Source organism: Clinocottus analis, unplaced genomic scaffold, assembly GCF_023055335.1.
Source record: "Clinocottus analis isolate CAN_PGR_092001 unplaced genomic scaffold, fCliAna1.0.p SCAF_15, whole genome shotgun sequence".
Classification (NCBI taxonomy): Eukaryota; Metazoa; Chordata; class Actinopteri; order Perciformes; family Cottidae; genus Clinocottus; species Clinocottus analis.
The window spans coordinates 11,543,069-11,567,445 of record NW_027175876.1 but is presented as its reverse complement, the minus strand read 5'-3'; the positions used below and the strand labels follow the sequence as shown (position 1 = coordinate 11,567,445).

At 40.4% G+C, this 24,377-nt stretch overlaps 1 protein-coding gene across 1 annotated transcript in view; it reads left to right on the top strand.

Moving 5' to 3' along the window:
• The window catches only part of scara5 (scavenger receptor class A, member 5 (putative)), a 54,572-nt gene extending 30,663 nt beyond the window's left edge, over window positions 1-23,909 (top strand). The window contains exons 7-11 of the mRNA XM_068577342.1: window positions 1,486-1,566; window positions 4,183-4,290; window positions 9,011-9,067; window positions 17,639-17,827; window positions 23,776-23,909. Of these exons, the coding sequence (XP_068433443.1) occupies window positions 1,486-1,566; window positions 4,183-4,290; window positions 9,011-9,067; window positions 17,639-17,827; window positions 23,776-23,909 (569 nt within the window). The remainder of the gene's footprint in view (window positions 1-1,485; window positions 1,567-4,182; window positions 4,291-9,010; window positions 9,068-17,638; window positions 17,828-23,775) is intronic.
• The last annotated feature ends 468 nt before the right edge of the window (window positions 23,910-24,377 follow it).

Here is a 24,377-nt window from a genome sequence, read left to right as displayed (position 1 = left end):
ATTGCCCTCATGATGAAACCTATGTATAGAAAGGCCGATATAGTGAAATGAATTGGTGTTGGCTAAACCCAATAAAGATAATTAGATTAAAACAATGGCCAGAAAGGTTAACTCCTGACCCCTTTCTTTAAGTAACGCGTACAAACGCTCACACGTTGAAACCCTATTTTACTCTGTAATTTACATTTTGAGTGACGCAACTGACTAAAACTGCAACATCTGTTGTTCGTGTTGACTGCTGACCATTCATGGGTCTGTGGGGTACTGTGAAAAGTGTGAAGAAGTCCAAGACCTGTAGCAGATTAAGTCTGCCCAGAACTGACACGGAGCTGCGAAGGTTAACTCGGATGAAATGAGGTATTCAGGTCAAATCTACAGAAACTTTTTTTAAATCAACAATGATTTAAAATAGTTGCCAATTGTTTTCTTTAATACGAATACAAGAACACACACACACACACACACACACACACACACACACACACACACACACACACACACGCACACACGTAGACGTGCTAGTAGACACCTAGCCTCACCTCTTAATGGGACCTTTTCACAGACTCCTAACATGCTGTTAAGTGTGTCCAGTTGTGAAGCTGCTCGATGCTGCAGATCTTTATCTCCAAGCCGGTCAGCAGTTTCTCGGCATCAGAAACTTTAGCAAGTAAATAACATTAGAGCCTCTGGAGGATCAAAACCCCCGGACAACAACAAGCCCTGAATTTGTAAGCATTCCCACAAGCTGCGTCGCGGTCCACCTTGTTAGACATGTGGCTCCCATTGTGGCCAGGCCTCCCTCTCCCTCTCCCTGTGTGTGAGCATCTCTCTCGCCCTGTTTCAATCACTATTTGGCTTCTTTTGTCAGTCACTCTCTCCAAGTAAAACACACTTTTTGGAGTGAATCCTTAAACCAGTTGTAAGACCAAGTTTGGCCGACTCTGTGTGTGTGTGTGTGTGTGTGTGTGTGTGTGTGTGTGTGTGTGTGTGTGTGTGTGTGTGTAGCTGCTACCATGATAAATGAGGAATAGGACTGGGGTTTCCTGACATTGATAAAAAATCATTATATGCTCTTTGTGTTCCCTTTATAAGTGATAATCTTTATGATTCCAGCCTCCCTTGATTTTGATAAGTGATCCAACATGCTGTTATTAAGTGTTATTAAATGTCTCTAACATTTTGACCTTTAAAAAAAATCCGCAACTCCTGTCGCAGCTCGTATTTCTCTCCAGAAGTACAGGAAAGTAAAAAAAAAAGTACATGTTGTGAGTTAGTACTTCATATAAATAGATGAAAAACATATTTGGGCAGCCATTAATCAAACCTAAAGGTACACCGCTGTAGCTTAAACTTGACTTTCACTAAATCCTTGTTCACTTGAAAACTATTGATGACACATTTGCATTAGTATCCTCATTGTTTGGGCAGTATCACAAAATCCTGATGTCGTCAATTGTGAGCTTACTTGTGTTTTTGTTTATGCAGGACCTCCGGGACCAAAGGGAGAGAAGGGTGATACTGGACCACTGGGGGTCCCCGGGGCTCCTGGGTTGACAGGCCTGAGAGGTGGGTACAACCAGACATTGCCATTCCTCTGTTTTTGAATTGCATACAAATGTGCGAAGACCTATTCGAGGAATAGTTTGAGACTTTTGGAAATAGTTTCTTTTCAGCTGAGTTAGATGACACAGCCGATACCCCTCACATATTTATCCGGTCAACATAAAGACGGTGCGAGGTCCTGATGGCTTTAACGAATAAGACGCATACCGCATATCCGTTGTCGCGTGTCACGCCTCCTCTCATCTCTCCACCTCGTTTCCTGTCTGCCGCAATGCTAAATTGAAATACCATTGTTTCAAACTCTGATGCCAAACACATCCTCAACCTGTTGGAAATGCTGTGAAATGACGGCGCTGGAAGCATTTCATTTAAATCTTTGTCATACCTGTGAGACAGAAAGATCAGGGATAATATTTCTTAGTGACTCAAGCTCACTCTGAGTCAAGTGTCAAATAATGCCTTGTGCCCTTGGACTGGCGTGGTTAGATGAGTTTTATAAGCACATTGGTCATAAAATGCTCTTAGCCTGTAAATTGTTCAATGTAAACACCAAATTTTGCGTTATAAGCCTTTCTGAATTTAAGAATTTAGGCTTAAGGGGCATGAAAGGTGACTGTGTCTTCCTTTGAGGCAGAACGGACTTGAGCTGCAGTTACGAGCTCTGCTTTTGTGATTTACCTCAGTTGTATAATAATAATAATGCAGCTAGCACAGAGAATAAAAAAGGTAATATGAATCCACTTCAGCCCCAGACTTTGGATGGGGCTTCATTTTCACACAGGGTGTGGACGTGGCCAGTGGGACGGGTCATCTATCTTTGTCTCGTAGGTAATTCCACCAAAAACCACAACATGAACCCTCATCCAGACAGAACTGGCACCTCAGAAACATGGACTGACTTTGTTTTCATACATACTGTAAGATACCAACACCAACAATGTGAATCCAGATGTTTTTGGGCCCCTTTCCAGCTTGCTACCTCTTGAATCATCAACCCAGCTCCTCCCCTGTCGTCACCCTATCCACATTCCCTGGCCAATAAACTGCCGCTCTCGCATTACCAAGAAGCATTATCCCTGCTGAAAGGACCCCATCTCTGCTATAGTTCCAGGAAATAGTGAATAAAAACAAGCGAAGAGGAGTTTTAATTCAAAATCCAATTCTATAGAGGTTAATATGAAAAAAAGACCGTCCTTCAAAACAGCATGATGTTTATTTAGTAAATTATGTTCCCGTTTTGAGCTCAAAAGATGATGAAGCAGGGTATGCTTTAGGGCGTGGCCACTTAGCGATTGACAGGTGACTCACTACCACGGTGTTGTCCCGTCTTAGAGTTGTTTGTGTTTTCAACTTACAGGGTTGCATGTTTCTTTTACAGTGGGTTTTCAGTTTATGAAAGTTAATTATAACGATTTGATTGCCTATAATGTCTGACTCGGTGTTTTACTTAGCTGGACCATCTGGTGTCAACTTACAACACTAACTAGTGTTATATACTATGTTTTGTTCTCGGCCTGGACAATATTGCAGGTTCATTTTAGGTGGTAGTTTACTCATTTTCTAAATATATTGCATTCAGAGCGAAGTTAATTCTATTTCATTTCACATCACCAATCTGAAATACACAATATACACTTCTGACAGTTATTGTTGACGATTAGCTTATTATCAGGCGTACATGATCTGTATGAAATGCTTCTGTTGCTCCATTTTCATTAAGGCGTAACGAATTCATCATCGCATCACATTAGACTCTAAGAATCCTTCTGGACGTGTTGAATGATCTCATTGGACTTTCCTGCAGAACACTTTGCACTCCTTCCAGAGAAGGATTGATGGCGTTTCTCCAGTGGGTTTTTGAGGAGCGAGACATGACCTCATTCATCATCACTTTATTTGGTATCTCTGTCTCTAATGCATTCAGTGTAATTATGTCATTCAGATTGCTGAGTCGTCACAATGCAATCAGAGCATATCGGGGTACATCGGCAAGAATTTGCTGCGTGCTTCAACTGTTTAATCAATAACTCATTACCACAAAGATGTCAGGTTGCTTACTGTAAACACAAGCTCTCATTGTGTGCCACAGGGCAGACGACCTGAATTGGATTGTTTTATGCAACAAAAGAGCGTCAGCATGCATTCAGAGATTTGAAGCGTTGGCAGATGGTGGAGGAAGTGTGTCTATAAATGAAGTCAGGGCTGGGGGGGGCAGGACAGTTCGGCTTTTTGAAAATGTGTTTTTTATTGCCATGGTACACGGTAGGATTTTCAATGATTTTTACATAAAACTTAACCTGAAAAACATGAATGAAGACTAAGTCCTTGTTGTATTGATTTCTGATTTTGCGCCACAGCAGCACCTTTAATCCATGGATTAGATTCGATTGGATGCTTTCATCGTCAAACGCTGATTAGAAGGCGTTGTTAAATGAGATCATCTCTGCACTAAACAAAGATGTATTAAATAAACTTCACATGATGTACTTTAAAGCATTAAAGGGCCACGAGGGTCACGCGTCTTTGGACTCGCATCATTGCTGATGAAGGACGTTGCAGTGTATTATGAACACACAGTTTCTCTATTCGATGGTCATCAATCATCGGTTTGTGTTTCAGGGTTTACAGGAGAAAAAGGCATCCAGGGCAACCAGGGAATGAAAGGGTCTGTCGGGGTCAGCGGTCTCCAGGGAGAAAAAGGAGACATCGGGCCTGCTGGTCCCAGAGGTATGTCTTTTGTTTGTATGTCCTTGTGTTATTCAATACATTTATAGTCCTTAAGTATAGCTTATTTACTCTATACAAGCAAATAACAGTTGATTTTTGCTCATTTTTTTCTTGATGCATTGAGGTCAAGGCCACAAATGTCTATCTAGAAAACATAGTGAAGCACAAGAACATACAGGACAGATTAAACATTAAAATCAGAGTCTATTATAATAATCACAATGCTGCGTACTTTATGGGGTAACAGCAGTAGTCTCATTAAAGTCACTTTACTCACTCACCCAACAGTTCGTCATTCACAAGTCGAAATAGCCGGTTACTCCCTGCAGTCTTGTACAACAGCTGAATCTTGTCAACGCGTTCACAGCTCAAATCATTTCAGACTTTTCGGATGGTTGCTTAAGATGTTGACTTTTTTAGTAGAAAATCCCTGAACAGGAAGTCTCCAGCACAACCGAGTCTTTCACATATCGTCCATCACTAACAGGTGGTTTATTTTAAGATATCTGATCTTAACAAAATCAACTTTTAACCATTAAAATATTTGTTTAAGTTTTTTTAACATTGAAAATGACTTGCAGTGTCAATGTATTAACTTAATTCAGCACAAATGTTCCACCACTGTGTCTTCATCTACATATAAATAGCTATATTGGCATTAAAATGATCCATACAGACAAATGTCAAAGAACTAAATGAGTTCAAATCACTCAAACCAGTCAGTAGATAAGGAGTCAAATGGAAAGTATTTTTCTTTTTCTGACATAGTTAAAGGTATTCAGAGACCCATATGCTTTTTTAGAAAGCCAATGTCTCTGTAGGAGTTTAACTTAGCCAATAATTCTTATATATGATGTAAATTGCATAAGCCAAGCAAAACAGCTGAAAATACAATTATGCATTGTGAGAGAAATTCAGGAAATTCTTCACCATTTCCAGTAGTTTTCCATTGCAGACGATAAATATATATTTCTTTGACATGAGCGTTCAAATTTTCAAAGTAGACACGAGTATAAGATGCCAACTTTTAGAATTGAAAATATTTTGAACACGCGATAGCTCGATGACCTCATGCTACAATTTCTGTTCCTCTCTCTTTCCCTTTCTTCCATCCACTGGTCCCTCTATTTATCCACACCAGTCTGTATCTACATAAACCCTCAGGGGGCCAATGTTTCCACTCTGCCATCACCAGCTGGACAGAGCCAACAACAACAACAACAACAACAACAACACACTCAGACACACACTGTAGTCTTTTTTTGTGTCATCATGGAATTATATATATATATATATATATATATATATATATATATATATATATATATATTGTGTGTGTGTGTGTGGTTGTGTGTGTATTTGCCAACAGCTGTTGCTGATCAGAGTTGGATTTGGCTGGAATAGCCTGTGTTCAAGTCCCACTCTCCCTATGTTGGCCAGTGACTCTCAAAACTTTGGCCCGGTCTGATCTGTTGTCTTTTGTGTGAGCGCGTGGCTCAACACTCTGCACCAGACTCCACCCGAGCTTTAACGCATTTGCTGCTATAACTGTTGGGGCCGTACTATATGTGTGTGTGGAGGTGCACAACTATGCAGTGGCCTGCAATAATATATATGTTTTGAAGACAAGCAATCGGCCTTTAAAGTCTTAACTGGAAGCATTTATAAAATAGTATCGGGCAAAAATTGTAAAATCGAATTAAATTAAATGAAAAATGCGTTCACTGAAAAGGAAACTAGCTTTTTTAAACATAGATTAGCGGTCAAATCGGCTACCCCTCATGTGAGGAAGAAATAAAGTTTGACAAAAGATGAAAAACATAAATGGTTTCATCACACAACCAGTGTTTATTTTTTGCTTTTTACTGGTGAAAAACAGTAATATTATAAAGACTACATGGATGCATCAGAGGCCTGCTTCAGCACTGCTTGTGTACATCTGAATTGGTGGAAGCATCATATTACGCATCGTGTCGCTTGTGTTGGTGAAATGAGTAGAAAAGACGAGGAAATGTTCTTTTGTTGTAAATCATAGTTTGCATGTTTTGATTTGGTGCAACAAGCCTCTGATTTGTTTGGAGTGAAAAGGTTCGCTCAGGCAGCAAAAGCCACCATGGCTCAGCAAACATGAAAAGAAAAGCATCCTCAGAACGCTCTGGTACTGGCGACATTGTTTTCTTGACAAGTTCATTGTGTAAAGATTTAAAAACATCACACAAATTTGTATTTTCCAAGAAAACAAGGTTCTTTGCGGATGTTTGGCCATCTACACGCTGACAGTTTACAACAATGTCTGTCTGTGCTTCCACCCATCTGGGGTCTAGTTGTGGGTTTAACAAACCAGCGAAGGGTGAAGAGTTTGTAGACCTTCTGGTGTGAACGGGGCCTCAGCGGAAGACAGCTCAGCTGTGGATACTGAAAGCTTGTTAAAGCCGCACTGGGAAGCTTCACAGTTTCTTTATATAGATGAATGGTGGATAGACTGAGCAGAGAGTGCATTAGGTGTTGGCTTCTTCTTTGTTCTGTAGCACCACAGATGAGCTGAGAAGACAACATATTGTCCGTTATTTCTTGGTGTTAGAGCTGGATGGATTATTCTCTTGGCCAGTGAGGAAGTAAACTCCTCAACAAGCTGGCAGACACACAGCCCAGACATATTTGTTTCGAGGAATTTGGAGCAAATAGGTCTCCACCAACTTCTCAGAAACAGCGAGATTATTGATTTTCACAATTGGTTTTCACTGTAAGCAACTGCCTGCTACAGCTGAAAAAAATGTAATGGATTTGTGTGCTCAGACTGAACAATATCATTATTTCGCCAGCTGTAATATCCAAAACAAATCATTTTATTCGTTGTTATTATAAGACAAACAGTTTACAGCCAAGCTAGCACCATTGGAAATACTAAAGTGCTCATGTGTAGCTGGTTAGCATGCCAGCATTTGCTTATTGGCACTGAGCACAAAGTACAACCAAAGCTGATGGGAACAACATTATTTTTGGAAGTATTTATGATATCCATGGACATATTGAAATGTTAACCATCTGGTCGCACTCGAAAAAAAGTCAAGGGTGCGTCAAAGTCGTTATGATTCTCTGGGCACCATGAACGTATGGACAAAGTGTAATCGCTATGCATCCAATAGTTGTGGAGATAAATTGTTGTACAGACTAACTTCTCCATCCATACAGTCCCCAACATGGCTAAAGTTGTTCATTTGTGACGCTTTAAGATCTTAAACATTACACATTTACTCATAACTACCATCTATCGCGTCACTTTACTTGTGCCGTTTGAAATCTAATGCCTCTGTTGTCTCTTCGGGCTTAGCAGTAGCTTACCAGTGTGTTTGGGTTTCCCTGTTATTTAGTTGTTAAGGATGTGGTCGAGATGGAGGACACTAGCATCTGAGACCCGTTACAGGCAGGGTGTGGTGTTAGATACACTCCTCAGACATGGACACACACATGCAGTAACACATGGGACCGAGTGCCACCTCGCCTGGCAGCTGCCTCTGTGGTCTGGGATGTGAAATTAAAAAAAAAAAAAAAAAAATTAAGGGTGGGATGAATGCCGACTTGAAGCTGATCCTCGCATAACTTCCTGGCAAAAACAGACTCGTGGTTTCTAACCTCATGGATGAAAATTAGCGACAAATGGCCCTGAAATAGACCCTCTCTCTATTGCTTCAGAGGTTGTTCCTCAAGTTTGAAATAGAGTCATATTTTGAAACAAAAACCAATGAGAAACAGATGTTTCCAAGATGCTGATTGGAGGTAAGTGTCATGCCTGAACATACCGTAATTTAGCAGAAACCGCAAATGGGAAGATTCCTTTCCTTATTGAGCTGTTTTTCAACATGCAAACGTCTACACTGTAAAGACGCTCCAATAAATGATTTGGACACTGGTGCCTTTATTTCAGTTCTACCTCTGTCCACTCGTTTTCTGCTTCCTCCATTTCTACCTCCCTCACCTCACATAAAAACATTTAACCACAACCTTTAAAGTTAAAGTAAGCACCGGATGCAGGGTGGGTGTCCTCTAAGTTTTCATATTTTATGCTTATATCACAAGGCAAGATTACAGGGAAGCCTTTTTTATGTCCTGCCCTAAAATCTAAACCTGTAGACGGTTGAGCTGTTTCTGTCTGAAGACGGTACGCATTATTGGTTTTGGTTATGAGTGCCGTGTTCAACTGATGTATATATAGGTACACCATTGTTGGGTTTTATTTTTGTGATGTGTGAGATCTGGCTAGAATTGTTGTAAAAAAACATAAAAAAGTGTTCATGGCTGACGCTGTACTTGAAGAACATAAAACATCAGTGTTATTCTGACCTGCTCTTAGCGTTTCAGCAGTTTGGTCACGTTTCACTGCTATTATATGCAAGATGGCGCCGCAGATGGCAGCCTCGGTACTGCGCTCTCTCGTACTCTTTTTGGGCCACTTTTAACTGTTTTCTTTATTGTATTTTTTATATTTATCTGTCCTTATTGTAAACAAGCACGAAGCGCAGAAAACAAAGTCATGAATGTGAAAATGTACATGGCCATTAAAGCTGATTCTGATTACGTTATTATAAGTGTAATGTCATGTAATATGTGTGTTGTGAAGAGTGGTTATTGGATTTGATTTGTCATAAATAGCCTAAATATAATACACTTGTCCTGTGACGTCTGTGTGATTTCCCGTTGTCTTTTTTCGGTTTGTTCTCAGGTGACAGAGGAGAAAGAGGGTTGAAGGGGGAGCGAGGAGACAGAGGAGAGAAAACGGGTAAGAGCTGATGTGTGGGTTAATAGTGTGTGAAGAAAGAAGTGACAAACAGCAAAAGTATGTTTTCTGTTCTTCTAATCCCAGTTTGATATATTTGTCATTTTAAAACACAGCGTTTCACCATCAAATGTAAGTTGTAGCCTCTTCATGCTACAAACACATAAAACACAAATACTTAAATTACAATAGAATAAAGTAAAAAGTGATTTTTTTTTTCTGTTACTACTGTTCGATTGCAAAGTGACCTCCAGCAGCCCTCCTCCAGGTCTTTAGGCCGCTTTTGAAGCACAGACAACAATGGGCTGAAGGAACCTTTTAGTTCCTGAAAAGTTAAGTAAAAGAAGAACTTAAGTGGCTTCAGGAAATCGCTCTTTTTTTTTTTTGGAGTGACTCAAAAAGTGACTCCTTCAATGTGCTGCTTGCAGACCGCCGAGTAGAAAGTCAGTTCATCCGATGTGTTCCAAGTCAAGTGAACATGGTCTGCTCAAAGATTAAACACTAAAATTAAGTGTTTTATAGATTTTTTTTTTTTTTTCGGGAAACCAAGTTGTGCCAACTTATGTGACAATGTTTCATCTCCAGTGACACTGTTTTATACTCTTTCCATCGTCTTCTCCCACTAAAGAGTTTGATGTGACCATCAGTAGAAAGGTTTTTATTCTCATGCTGCTTTGATGACCTGTCATTCAGCTCGCAGACACACAATATGAATAGACACTTTGAAGATGAATTCAACAAAGCTACTGTTCACATTTTCCTGTGGGCGCAGGATGAATATTTGATAATCACACTTGTCAAGATTTTTGAATTTCAAAGACTCGTCGCCGACATAAATGTAGCTTTTAAACTTAAAGTATGACAAATAACACCAGGGTAATCTCTGTGGAGAAGCTGCATTTTGTTGAAGCAGAAAATTGTGATCATATAGTGCAAAGAAAGATGAGATATGAACACATAAATTTGTAAGATGTTTATTGCATAAAGTCTAAGCCTGCACTGTTACATCATAAGTGATCAGATCTTCATGTAAACAGCAGCAACACCAGATCGTATAACTGAGTTCACATTCTCCTTTTTTAAATCATTGATTTCATTGCTGAAAAAGCATCATCAAATAAAAACTGTAATATATATAAATATTCTACCCTTGACGGCCATGCAGTAAAGAACCACTGCTGTAATACAAGCCCATATATCAGTGCACATAATCCAAAATTGGCATTATAAACCAGAGATTTACGAGCTGATGACTTTATAGGCCTCATAGATCTCTGCCACACCTAAATGTCCTGAGCTATGGGAAGTTTCATGGATCTGCTTTTGTTTTCACCGTAATCTCCCGGTTTCCAACATATGATGAAGACCCACGTGGCTTAGTGTGCACCAAAAGGGCTTAAAAACTATTATGCATGTATACATATGTCCTGTAAGGGTACGCTGAAACCTCTTACTTAACCACCAACCCGAGAGCAAGAAAAAAAAAACATTAATGACCTGCAAAACCACAGACATTTCTTTATTAGCCACAAGTGTTGTTCTTCCTTCGTAACATCAGGATGTTTTTTTCTCCATGTGATCGTCCAGGAGACATGGACCCCCGCCCGCTTTGTTCTACCTGTTAAAGAAACGTCAACCATCCATTCTTCCCTCACATCATTAACAAGACACAAATCTTTGAGGTTTCGGAGAAAGAACGGCAGACTGAGGCCACATGCTGCTGGCTGTCAGAAATATCCCATCACAACCTCCATTTCTTGTCAAAAAACCTCATGTGGCAGACTTATGGTTTGATGCACGACTCAGATCTTTTTACGCTTCAAAGCATACGTTGCATTCCGATATGATCGCTTACCAGAACCAGCAGCAGAATAAGTGACCCAAAGCGACTGAAGTTTTGTCGGTGAGAAAAAAGGACGTTGGTCCACACATGTTGGGTGTTAACGCAAAATGAACCTGCCATACAGGGAGTTATGTCGATGAAAGGATCATTATCGTGACCAGCAGGGGATAAAAAGAGACTTTTTGTTTTCTTTATACCAAAATGCAGTTCACAGTGTACATATATAAACTGCGTTGCTCCATATTGAATGCTTGGCGTCTGGGTCTTCGAACCAGTAACAATGGTGTAAAAAGACGTGTCACACTGCATTCATACTTCCTGGTCCAGCAGTGCAGTGACTCTACTCGTTATTAATGCCTGTTTCACATGTTCAGAGTGTGTGCTGGGTTTCAAGAAGCATGCAATAAATCTAGTAACGAGCAGGACAGAGCTGCTAACATTCGCCTCACCAAGTATCCGAAAAGTGCATAAACCGTTCAAACTAATAGAGCTGAAGTAGGTTTTAGGTACCTATCTGGACGTCCTGAAGACGGTGACTTATGTTAGAGCAGATTTACACGTTTGAATCCATTAGCAATGTTGTAAATCTTTAAATGGTTCCCTGAATTCAACAGAAAGGGATGAGAATATCATGTACTGTTCTGTATCACTTAGCTTAGGCTATCATATGAAATATGTCTGACATTAGTTGAGGCCAAAGTCCAACAATTTCCCTATTATAATTCCTCGAAGACGTTTTCTTATGTGTATATAACCTGTAACAAAACACCACATTTTTCATTTTTGGGGCATTTTGTGTAATTTTCTCTTGACAGTTGACCTATTACAAGAGCTATTGGAAGTGAAGCCTACACACAGACACACACACACACACACACACACACACACACACACACGCACACATACATGCAGCTCTCGCAGTTTGATCTCGAGGGTCCAACACTTAACCGGCTGTTTTTACAAAGGAATTGCGCAACTACAGGGATCCAAATACGAATGGGTTTTGCTTGGGACTAATGAAAACACAGAGTTGTTGTTGTTTTTAAGCTAAAAGCTCTCCTTGGTGTCACTCTCCAACATCCCCACGAGGAGCATAATCACAGATTAGACAATCCATATCTACTTACTACTCGTCAGTGCTCACGTGTTATTAATGTTTCATTTGCTGAATTCAATTACCTGTTTGCTGGAACAGACCCGGCTCCCCCGCAGTGTAGTTTAATCAAATTGTATTTGTTTCTAGTTTGCAACTGCAGCTAAGCAAACACACATGCAGAAATACTCACGCTGAGAACGCTTTAAAACAGTGCGGTCAGTCTTGATTTCTTATTTTATCTGCAGAATCAGACCCAGTTGGACCCTTCCAGCGACCTTCATTTGAATGATCAAATATTGATCGTGACCCACCCCTGGTTCTAGCTATTGCAATATCGTGAAGTTCATTTGAATCATAATATGAAGGGAGCTGCTACACTGAATCACCAGCAAGCTTTAAGGCAAATGTCTGGTTGCAATTTAGATTTTTAAAAAGATGAAGACAGAGAAGAGCTGGATATAATACATGCCAAATTGATGTGAAATACTGTGGAAATACCACAAATCATAAATGATGTTCCAGGTTAGAGGGTTCCTTGTACAATTTACAGCTGAGAATCTCTTTAAATATACAAGTGAAATGGATATTGTAACTGAAATATCCATAATTTAATCGGTATTGGGAAATCTTCTCATCTTTTTTAGTGAGCTTCAGAAGTGTTTTCAGGGTGCTTAAGTCGCCATTGGACAGGCTAACTTGTTCCAGTCTTTATGCTAAGCTAACGGTTTCTGGCTAGAGCTTTATATTTACCAACAGATATGAGAGTGGCGTCAATCTTTTCAAATAATTCTCAGCAAGAGGGTAAAGCATTTTCCTCACACTGTCAAACCCTTTCTTTAACAAACCACATGTACTCAGGTTCAAGGCACCTCGTTGATGAACATAATTATGGTCATTGCTTTATTACGTACCATTGCATCCGTTGCAAATCCGCTAAGAGCCCTTCAAACTTTTAAGTACTTTAAAATACATCATATCCTTTCACTTGGCTTAAAAACAAATAAGGGTAATTCCAAAAATGGCAAACTAGTGCTTTCAATATGTTCATTTTTGGTGCACTAAATTTTGTGAGTGCTAGACTGGCAAAGAAAATCAAGTCAACCACGTGAAAGACAACGATGAGGAGGGGCTTTCCTGAACAGCTGTGGCTGGTTAACTGTTGTCCTGAAGCCATTCAGTCCTGTTCGGTCCAGACCCTTCTTGCCTGCCAGGTAAACATTAGTAATAAGCGATCACTCCCCGTTCTGGACTTCTTCGTGTATCGACAGTCCGGTGCTGGAGCTCTCCTCGGCCTCTGAGGATTCAACCACTTGGACGAACCCCCAACACTTGAAGCTGGCTCCCCTCGTTCCCCCTGGTCATTACATCTCATGCACGAGAAAGGTAGAAGGCTTGTTGTCCACATCGGTGAGTTCGTGGTGAACCTCTTTGTTGGCGGTCTCAGGTGAACATGAGTGCTGTCCGACTGTGAGGAGACAGGATCGTTTACTGAAAGAAGAGTTTGTTTTGGGTTGCTAACTTCACTCTCCCGTGCATTATTGTGCACAAGCTTTGTTCCCTTCAATTGTCACTGAAATATATTGTAAAAGCTCACTAACTAGCCCAGCAGTGTTCATTATTCAATCTGAAAAACATGTATTCTCATATATGAAAAGTGAGGAGGAGAGAGGATTGTTTGCAACAGGGAGCTTCCTGACTGGAACATTGCTCCAAAAACCCAGAATGCATTGCTCCCACGCCTCAGCTCTGCCTGCATACCTGCTGTCTGGCTGGCTGGTGTTGATTCCAGGCTTCATACATCCTATAACATAATATGAAATGGTATAAAGTGATACCAAAGGCTGGAGAAAAAAAACCTTTTCATTTCAAGCACTAAGTGTTACGCTAACAGACTGATGCTAAAGTTGCTTGTTGATCCACGTAAGAAGAAGAATAAAGAAACAACATTGTTTTTGTGGAGTTACTTTAGTGTTATAACACAGTATGATGAGGAAAATGTATGATTATTTAGTTTAAACATCATCCTTGTTGAGGTGCATAGCCTATACAAGTAGACCATACAATAAAGAAGGTACATTTACACTTTATTGGTTGTATTTGAACTAATTTAAGAGAAAAGGCTTTAAGGATAAGGGTTCACTCGTTGTGTTTAGAGAACATAACTCTCTTGGGTAACAGTTTGTTGTGGGGTTGCTGGTGTGTAAACTTCCCCAAATCAAATAAACTGGACAAATCCTCCTTCGATTATATGGCATCCAGTAAAACATGATGTATACTCAAGATACACAACAATGTAATATTAGGACACGACATTCTGGTCATGCTTCTGCCTGATTTCTCCCAACATTTCTGGCAAAATACATGGAGTTCACTCCCACCACATGATTCAGCACTGATACAGTAAGTTGCCATGCAGCTCTTCTACTCTTGCAGAAAGTATAATCCGCAAAGTTTGCTTGTATTTTTTTGCATTTTCTCTGTAAACAACAGTCTGCTGCCTCCACTCAGAACATTTGCTCTTGTTTTTATATCCAAGGCTGACAAAGACAATTTAAAGACGCCTTCCTCTACTTCATTTAAAATGTGCTCTTTGGCAACATCGTGCAGTAGTTAACACAGTCTAGCAGCAAAGTCCAGGGATTGATTCTTAGTATTCTTCCTTTTATCTTATTACCACTTTTATGAGGGTGTACAGTTCAAAGACAAACACGTTTTTAAGTGAATTGGAAACTCTGAAGTTCCCTAAAGGGTCAGTGCTTTTGTGTTTTATGAAAGTCTGCAATCTAAAAAGAAATCCAATATTAACACAAATTCAGTCAATTCAGCTGATAAAAATAACTACTGTATGTTTTTTGTCGGTATCCCATTTCTCCTGAACTAAAGAAATGTTTTTACAGTGACTTGAAGATTAATATTCAGAGTAACTTTATCCTACCATAAATATAAATTACTATTTGCAAAACAATATGCATCAAATCTGTGGAAGAAATGTGTTTTTCTGCTGCTGTTGGAGCATATTTTTGTCTGGTGCTTCATTTGATGACATTTAAAAGTAAAGTATCCTGTTAAAAAGAGTAGTTCACCATTATAAGACTTATTAATAACTGTGATACTTCTTCATCCTCATGCCAGCAGAGTCTTCCAGGTTTTACCCAACTTAATAGGAATTTAAAAAGAAGGGACTATTTTGTATTTGACGAGTTAACAAATAGTTTCAACATCTGTTCCAGGTAATTGAGTACTCAATTACTCATTCCTTTTTGAAAACTAAGTATGTGCTATTCTAGCGCTCATTGTGTTCCTCTCTTTCAGGCCTCTCTTCAAGTCTGTGGAGAAAAAGAGCAACAGGGGGTTGAACGCACGCCTCATTTCTGGTTTAAATTTGCAGATTTTTCGCTAGAATGAAATACAAATATGCGCAGCAGATATGATAGTATGATGTTATGGTAGGTATTATATCATGATGGGCTAGTGAGAGCAAACTACTTGAGAGTCTAATGAGAGTTAAATGGTACACAGTTTGAATATATGATGGTCTGATGAGACTAATATCCTGTCCAGGTAATGTGTCTGGATTTACTCGCCAGCACTTTGTCAACAGTCTCGGTCAGCGAGCATGTCCTAACACAGAGGATAGTGCGTGTGTGTGTGTGTGTGTGTGTGTGTGTGTGTGTGTGTGTGCGTGTTTACACTCCACGCTACACTTTACTCTGCGCTCTAAAAGGTGATAAATCAAGTCCATTATACACCATAGTTTCAGGAATACAACATGTACTGCAGATTTGTCAAGCCTCAGCAAACACAAACACACACACACACACACACACACACACACACACACACACACACACACACACACACATGATGATGATTATAATGGTATTACGGTCCTGTATGCTAGTTCTTGAGCGATGCACTCCAACCCTGAATCCAGCAAACTGCCTCAAACTGAGCACAATAGAGTTTATTGTCATGTTGTATTTTAATCATTATTATGTTGTTTTAGTGCCCTGATATAGATTGGGTGTGTGCCTCTTTTTTTATTGATTCTAGAAATGTGGTGGCACTTTAATTCTTCATTCACAAGGACCAAGAGGTCTTTCAGAGTTGTATTACGATGAACGCGGTTCAGATTTGGGATCTTCGAGCTTGAAGGCCAGAAAGAGAATGAGAGCGGAGTTCAGAGGAAGATGCCGCTGCATACGTACGTCCTTTATTCTCACCCTGATGTCTTTTAATAGACATGCAGTGTTTCTACTGAACCTTCACAGCCCTCTGTCTGACGTCTGTCTGACGTCTGTCTGACGTCTGTCTGACGTCTGTCTGACGTCTGTCTGACGTCTGTCTGACGTCTGTCTAACGTCTGTCTGACGTCTGTCTAACGTCTGTCTGACGTCTGTCTGACGTCTGTCTGACGTCTGTCTGACGTCTGTCTGACGTCTTTTCTGCCTCTGCTGGGCATCAGGGATTGAAAGTAGCTGAATCTCACAGCTGTGCATTGAATAACTTTGGCTGTGAGACAGCAGTTTGACTTTCACACAGGAAGCTGAATCATACGGGAATAGGATCTAAACTTTAGCAAATGTCCAACAGTAACTGCAGTACAATGTTCATATTACATTTTTTAATGTAGCTTTACATCCTTATGCTTTCACTTTATTTTTGATTATTTGTGCCTCATATACAATACTTCCAATGTGGCGTGTATTGTGCATTTCATGGTTTTTGACATGTATTGTATATTGGCCTTTAAATTAGATTTTCCTTATGTAATTAGTAATCTACGTTTTCAGAGAAACAGTTCTATAATATGAGAAATAAGCTGATTCATTTTCATACATAGAGTAATGTGAGGAGATGGAGACCACTCTTGTGTTTGCTTATTAAATATCGAGCTACAGCTTCACTAAAAATGCATCATGTTTAATTTAATGAACCAAAACCAAAAGTCTAAAATGAACAAGTTGTGGATTTATGATTTATTTCATAACCTGTGGCTTGCTGGAGTTTTGTCCAACACGGTGACTTGTTTACAGATGTTGTGAATTTCTAAATCCTTCAACCGGTACTCTGACAAATTCCAGTGATTATTGCCAGTCTACAGATCATTATCTTCAGATGATAGTCAACAATTACTGAAAAATTACTTCCAGTTCCAAATCCTTGTAACGCTCAACGTTTTCTGAGGGGATTTTACATGAGAGGAAGAAAATAAAGTGACAGCATGAGGGAATCATTTTATTCATTTTTCTTTTGAAATCAAAGACTATTTCTGTGGTTTCTGGATAAAAAAACTTGTTGCAGATTGTTGAAAACAACCTATTCATCTCTGCTTGTTGTCATATTGGTTTGATATACACAGCTTTATTAAACTCATAAACACTCACAATCATGCCAACAAATGCCAGATAAAGAGAGTCATGTGTTCTTAAAATGTAGTCACATTGGAATAAATATGAAAGACTACATATTTCTGCACACAAAGACGCATGACGCTGTTCGCTACAAACCTTTGATCTCTCGCAGGCTCCAAGGAACTGCACGCAAACACCGTCTTCACATGGAGAAGCACATGTGTATAAATGCAAGTCCGTGCCTATTTGTGTACATATTTCCATGTTTGTGTGTGTTGCAGTGGACGAGACCCTGGTGCGGCTGGTGAACGGCTCGGGCGCTCACGAAGGTCGCGTGGAGGTTTTCCACGAACGGCGCTGGGGGACGGTGTGCGACGACGTCTGGGACAAAAAGGACGGGGACGTGGTGTGCAGGATGCTGGGGTACCGAGGAGTCGCCGAGGTCCATAAGACCGGACGCTTCGGGCAGGGTGAGACATCCAGAGGTGGTCGACACTCAAACGTACACAAGCTGTTGTTTCCCTGCTGCCGACCTTGCAGCCATTGGATTCAGCTTATGTCTGGGGGATGAAGGACTGGCAGATTTGGCAGAACTCTCTAATGTTAAAGGGATCAACAAGTATTAGGATGCAGACTTTTTGCTGGAACGTTCAACTCTGTGCTCAGTATTTTAAAATATGTAGCGAACAAGTGTATATTTGAGCCACCTTACAGGGGCATCGAGTTTATTCTCTTCCACTAACTCGCAAAGCTAACATTAGCACAGCTGTCAAGCAAAAGCTGATCACATCTGCAGTTGCGTTGTTGATTGTCCAGTATGCTGTGGTCGAATTACCTCTCAGCCTCTTCATCCAAGATGTGATTCATTCATGCGGAGCCTAAAACTCAAACCCTGATGATGAAAAGTACACAAACGCGGGCATTCAATAAACACTAATGTAATGATAGCAAACTGTAATTATACGGCATTCTTTTATGCAGAAAATTCAAAACTCAAAGTGAGAGTAATGATTGTCTTCTCTTTCTTTTCTTTTGTTTTCAGTTCAAACAAAATCCGAAATCATGTTAGTCGTGTTAATTGTTTCAGTATAAAGGAACTGTTTGCTCAGATGTGTAAATGTATTTTCCAACTGGACAAAACATCTGCCCCCACTTACGTTGGCATGAAGGCTTTCCATGTTCGCGTAGTTGCAACGATCCATTAGAGTTCATAAAACATACATGTTGTGCTGCAAAGACGTCAGTGATGCAAACTTTATGACCTCAAGACTGTCCATGCCTTTGAGGAAAAGATGTTATCTGTAAACATGTATCTCAGGGACGTTTCTGCTACCATGAACGACGCAGAGTGAAACCAAAGGCCCTCTGGATGCAGTTCATGAAACAAAAGTACACAGATTTAGTGAATGCATCGGCTGTATTTAAAGTAAACGTCGGTATTAACTACAGTAAGATGAATGAGAATAGATTACATTATGATTATAAGTCCCTTTAAGCTCATTCTCTATGGGTCACATCTCAATCAGGACAGGAAATACGTTTTAAAAAGTATCCCACCGCACATATCCATGATGAAGTTTACTGATGGTCGTAGTTCTGCTTTTTACTAACTCTGCTTTTTGTGTGCTGATGCATGGTTTTACCTGCGGTAACAATGCCCTAAAAGGCTGCAGGGATTAGTATTAAGGTTTTATGGGGAAGTTCATGCAAGCCAGATGTCGTCAAAAAAAGAGTCTCCGGGGTCATATCCATCCCTCTCGTTCTCTCTCTCTCTCTCTTTGTCTTTGTCTCTCTCTCCCTCACCATTTTATTTCATTCACTAAGTCGGCCTTACATCATTCAAAGTCCCTGTCCAGGCAGAGTTGTTCCCAATAAGTCTGGAAAATTGGGGGGAAACATGCGTTTGATTCATGGGACGACCTCAACGTCACGGCTGGATCCAATTTAAAATGATCTGCCATTTAAATACATCTTTTCAGAGGAGACACACCTTTAACTTTATATAGTCAAAACATCTTTTCTGGGATTTCTTAGACACGGCCTGGCCTCTCTTTGCGTACATAACATTGTATTATTTATGAAATATGTATTTGTACATGCCATGGCAGCATTTGACAGACACATTGGTCCAAAGCAACTTTGGTGGTAATTTAGTGATCAAGAGAGCAACATTGCTATTACTGGCTGAGCTGCTGTCATGAGATGAGGAAAATACCAATAATCAGGATAGCAATAATATATACAATGTAATAAATACATATTCAAGTCAAATTAATGCAATGTATAAGATCCGTCATCAGTCCATCAGAACACAAGAGGTGCAAGAGAGAGTGTATTTATATTTACATGGTATTTCTTACCATTAAAGTATCATTTATTGGAGTCGCTTGAGATGAGTTTCATCTTCTTCTTTTTATTAAAATGATTTATTTTTAATTAGCTCCAATTTCACACATTTGTGCGATCTGTACAGGACTCCCGGTTAATGAAAAAAAGAAAAAAAAACAGAAAACCCACAAAAAAGAAATTAGAAACCAATCAATTACATGACATTATATTTATTTTACATAGCCCAAAATCATGAATTACAAATTTGCTTTACAATCTGTACACAAACGACATCACTCGGTCCCGGGACCTCTGGACCTCACATCGGTTCAGGAAAAAAAACAGATATATACTTTATTCATCCCAACGGGAAATTTGTTTGTCGTAGTCGCAGCTTACAGACACAAACAAAAAAAAACAAGGATGAAAAATATATACAGGAAAACTCAAAATGTACAACAAAACATCAGAGTATTAATTTAGGAAATTAAAAACATGTATGAGGAATAGTTGCTCCAGCTTGTTGGAAGAGCAGCTTGTTGGAGCTCATAATCAGTGAAGAGACACAGACATCAGCACTCAGAGGGAGTGAGTTACCGAGGTTAGAAAAAGTGCTCTGAAACAAATCCAGGACTTTTCTCGGGTCGTCTTTTTTGTCAGCACATTTATTCAAACAGCTTTGTAATCCGTCCAATCTTTTCTCAATCGTGCCTGGGTGTTCCTGTAAAATCCCACACGGATGTTTTCGGGGATTCAAAACTTATTTGTGACAAGTTTTATAAGTTTGGATGCGAGCGGTCTGAACCGCCCACTGCAGTAAAAGTGTGTTGAGATCCAGAATAAACAATTTAAAGGTCCATGTCCATGAAAGCGAGCCCTGAGAAGGCCCAGCAGCTGAACAGCTGGGGCTCATGTTTTCCCCAGCGCATACCTTATTTCCACGCTGTGCACGGCTGCATGGAGACACGTGCGCCTGCTGCTTCCTGCTGCTTTGAAGATGTCAAATCTGCAGCCAGTTTCTCTCCGGTTATGTTTAGTTGTGAAGCAAAGCAGGGATCTTGGAAGAGTATTGATTTGCAGGTGTGAGCTTTTAAATGCAACCTTTTGATCAGATTTGACCGAAATGTGCATTGTTTATGGACAAAAGAAATAATGTATATCCCCATGTCCTGGGAGAGCTTTGATTCTCAACTGAAGTATATTTAATTTTTGTTTATTTACTCTCATTTGAAGAGAGGGTCTGCGGACAGAGAGGGCCATGTGTTGTACAGATTGCACACTAGATTTGGGGATTTTCGTCCGTGTCAATAAAATGAACCAGATTCAACTTTCATTTTGTGAGTCTTGGTCTCCAATAAGTCTTCATGCTTTCTCTAATTCTAGTTTTAATGTGGTTGAAGCACAAAACGGGCCAAGTTCAAACTGGCAGAACTGGAAACGGATCGGTTCCTAAACACTTGTTGGCATTTTTAGGGAAGTCAGTCCTTCAAACACAAAGACACACATGCAATGACGTCTCAGTGGTTTTGCCAAACCTTAATGGAACAACGCAGCTTAAGTCATTTCTCTTTTGCATGAAACATCTCTGATATGTCTGCATGGGTTGATCGTTGATGTGTATCTCTTATTTTCATGTTCTTGATCTCTTTTCATGAGACCTGTACATAAACATTGCAGTTTACACATGAAATAGTTCCACATTGAAGGAATAAATACATTGATACTTAGTTACTTCACTTTGTTTATGTGGTACACCTTAACTTAAATACTTATTAGAGTTATGGTAGAGTTAACATGAGGAAGCAGAAACACTCTGGGTGTGCTTCATCAATGTGCAACTTTTAAAAGAAATCAGAAAATTGGCTCCGTTCACTGTTCCACACTAACATAAATCATTTTTCAGATGGCCCTTATTAGGTGATAATTCATATTCCTCTTATGTTGTCTTGATCTTGACAGAGCCTTGAACCTTGAGCCAGCTATAAGAAGAACACGATGGAAGTTGAAGACTAATAGGTTTGAATTATTCAAGTCCGTGAGCCAGATAGCCTGAAACTGAACTCTGCTGCTAATTACACATCTTTGTTTTATGTGAATTTTGATTTTGTGCTTTTTGTCTTCCTCATCCGTGACTCTGCCAACATCATGTTTGTCATATTGTTGGTTTCACTTCTCCGTCTCGTTTCTTCTGAGCACGACACTTTGTTTGAATCCCTCGCTGACAGCCGAGTGATAAACAACTGTGGCACACAGCAGAGCAGCAGAGACTGATACGGGACTCCAGATGTTGCTTTCGGGGCATTACTGACGAGTCAGCCTTCTCCTCTCACCTTCAGCACATAAATAAACTGCTTTATCGGCACTCGTGTTCCTTCGCAGCTGAGCGCCATCTCCTCTGAGCCTCGAAAAGGTTTCACATAGCTGAAGGGGGACTTTCTTGAAGCCCTCCAGTGAGTCACGGTTTTGCTAACGGGAACTAAAGTTTTATAGGGGAACAATACGGCCAAAAGCTCTGCTTTCCAGCTGGAACTGTGTGTTTTGTTACCAGATACAATATTATCTGATCAACAATTCTGTGAGGAGTACATGCTGTCCCAATCCGAAGACTCGTATACGCACACTAATGACGAGTTATCTGATAACACATGCTTTTAAAACCTTTAAACTCTTTATGACAGTCAAACCTTTTGACAAACAGCAGAACAACAACTGAAGAATCGTGCGTCTGTCCGAGAAGTTAGTACACAGAGGTCCCCGAAACCCAAGACGATACAATTAGCTCTTAATGTGAGAAGAGAAGAAGAGCACGAGCTGCGTTTGGATGCTTCAATGCAGACGTGTTACTGTGGGAGTGAAGTGGGAAACGCCTGCTTTCTCAATCCCACGATAAGAAATACAACGTCAGCATCATCCGCTGGGTTCAGGTGTGTTTATGTTGAGTTTAAATGTGACTTCTAATCCATGTAGCAGAGTAGATAGGGTTTCTTCTGACCGAAACACGCTGTGTGCTCTCTCTTTCCTCAGCTGCCGGCTGCTGGAGCTGCGTGTGATTAACAAAAAGCTCCAGCAGCCAGCGTGGTCACTCTCATTGGCTGCGGTTGCTCAATTTTTAATAAGTGTTTGCATGAACGAGGCATCGCAGACGTCACTGAACGGCTGGGCCGCTGCTGTCGAAGTCCAGATGCAATTTGTGTGCCTGCACGCTGACGTCCGCCGTGACGGCGTCGCCGTGACGGCGTCGCAGTGACGCCGACAGCTGATTTCCTCAAATTTGGATCATGATGTTGGGGACGAAAGGTCAAAGGTCACCATGAGCTCACGAAACACCGATCCGTTGGCTAATTATGACAATTTATCACAAATGTCTAATCGGATGAAATCATGAAGTGATGACGTTTTGTAAACTGAGCTGATTTCAGTTGATTATTGATGAAGAAAACTTCGGCAAATCTTCTCATCTGTTGTCGAGCACATTTTTCCTCATGTGTCTTGGAAAAAGACATTTGTCCACCATGATTACCGCCATCATACAAGACTACTTTCTTTTCTTTCTTCTTTGTCTTTTATTGATTCATTCTTTTTATTCTCATGGTTATTATGTCCTTTATTTTTTTATTCTATACTTTACCATAGTCTTTTTTTATTTCCCTGATAAAATACAGACACATTGTAGGAATGCGAAATGTATGAACAACATCAAATAAAAGCAAATGTATGTTCACTTCTGCACTCCTTTAACAAAGTATTTAACAAAAGAATGAATATACTTAGACTTTGTCTTGGTAATGTGGCGCTTAACAATGACAGTAGACTTTGTAGTAAAGAATAAAGGTTTAAATTAAACTGGAACTGTAAAAGCCAGATAGGGAAAACAAATCAAATCAGATGGAAAGAAATCAAAAAATGAAACAAAAACAAGACAAAAGCAGCTCTACCGACACGCTTTTTAACTCTTATGGTTAATATAACGTGTCAGAAACGCCCATCACTCCTCGTCACAACCAGCTGCAGGTTTTCACTATCCGAGTCGATCCAAAACGATCCATTTCGTACACTACAGCGTATTAATCCTTCCCTCCTTTCTGCGCAGGTACTGGTCTGATCTGGATGGACGACGTTGCGTGTGAGGGCGTTGAAGACACCATCCACCAGTGCAAGTTTTCTGGCTGGGGCAAAACCAACTGCGGCCACGTGGAGGATGCCGGTGTGACGTGCGTCGTTTAAAAGCTTCCTGAACCCGACACCGCTGCGGCGGCCGTGCGTCTCCTCAGACGGTGCCTTCACCTTCCAAGAAACGACAAGGCGCACACCGTCCTGCCATCGGCGGGGGGGATGTCACATGAGCAGCGTGTTGCTTTTTACCTGCAAGAAAAGCGGCAAACTTTACAAATCTGCAGCTTTCTTAGAAGTTGATTTAACGTTTGATTGTTTTTGCTATGAGACTGACTCATGGGAGCACAGGAGAATGCAAACATTAGCGAGCACCTTTGAGCAACCGCATGATCTGCGGATGACGGCAGGACGGGACTCTTCATCAGACTCAGAGCTCAGCTGTCTTCAGCGAAGGCCGACGGTCAGCTCGTAAACTCTCCATCTGCCCTCAGAGGCTCGTCTGGGCGCTGGTTTGCTGTTTGACCTCCGGTGAGGATCAGGAGCGAATCCAACAGCTTCGGCCTCCCAGAGTCTTCGTTC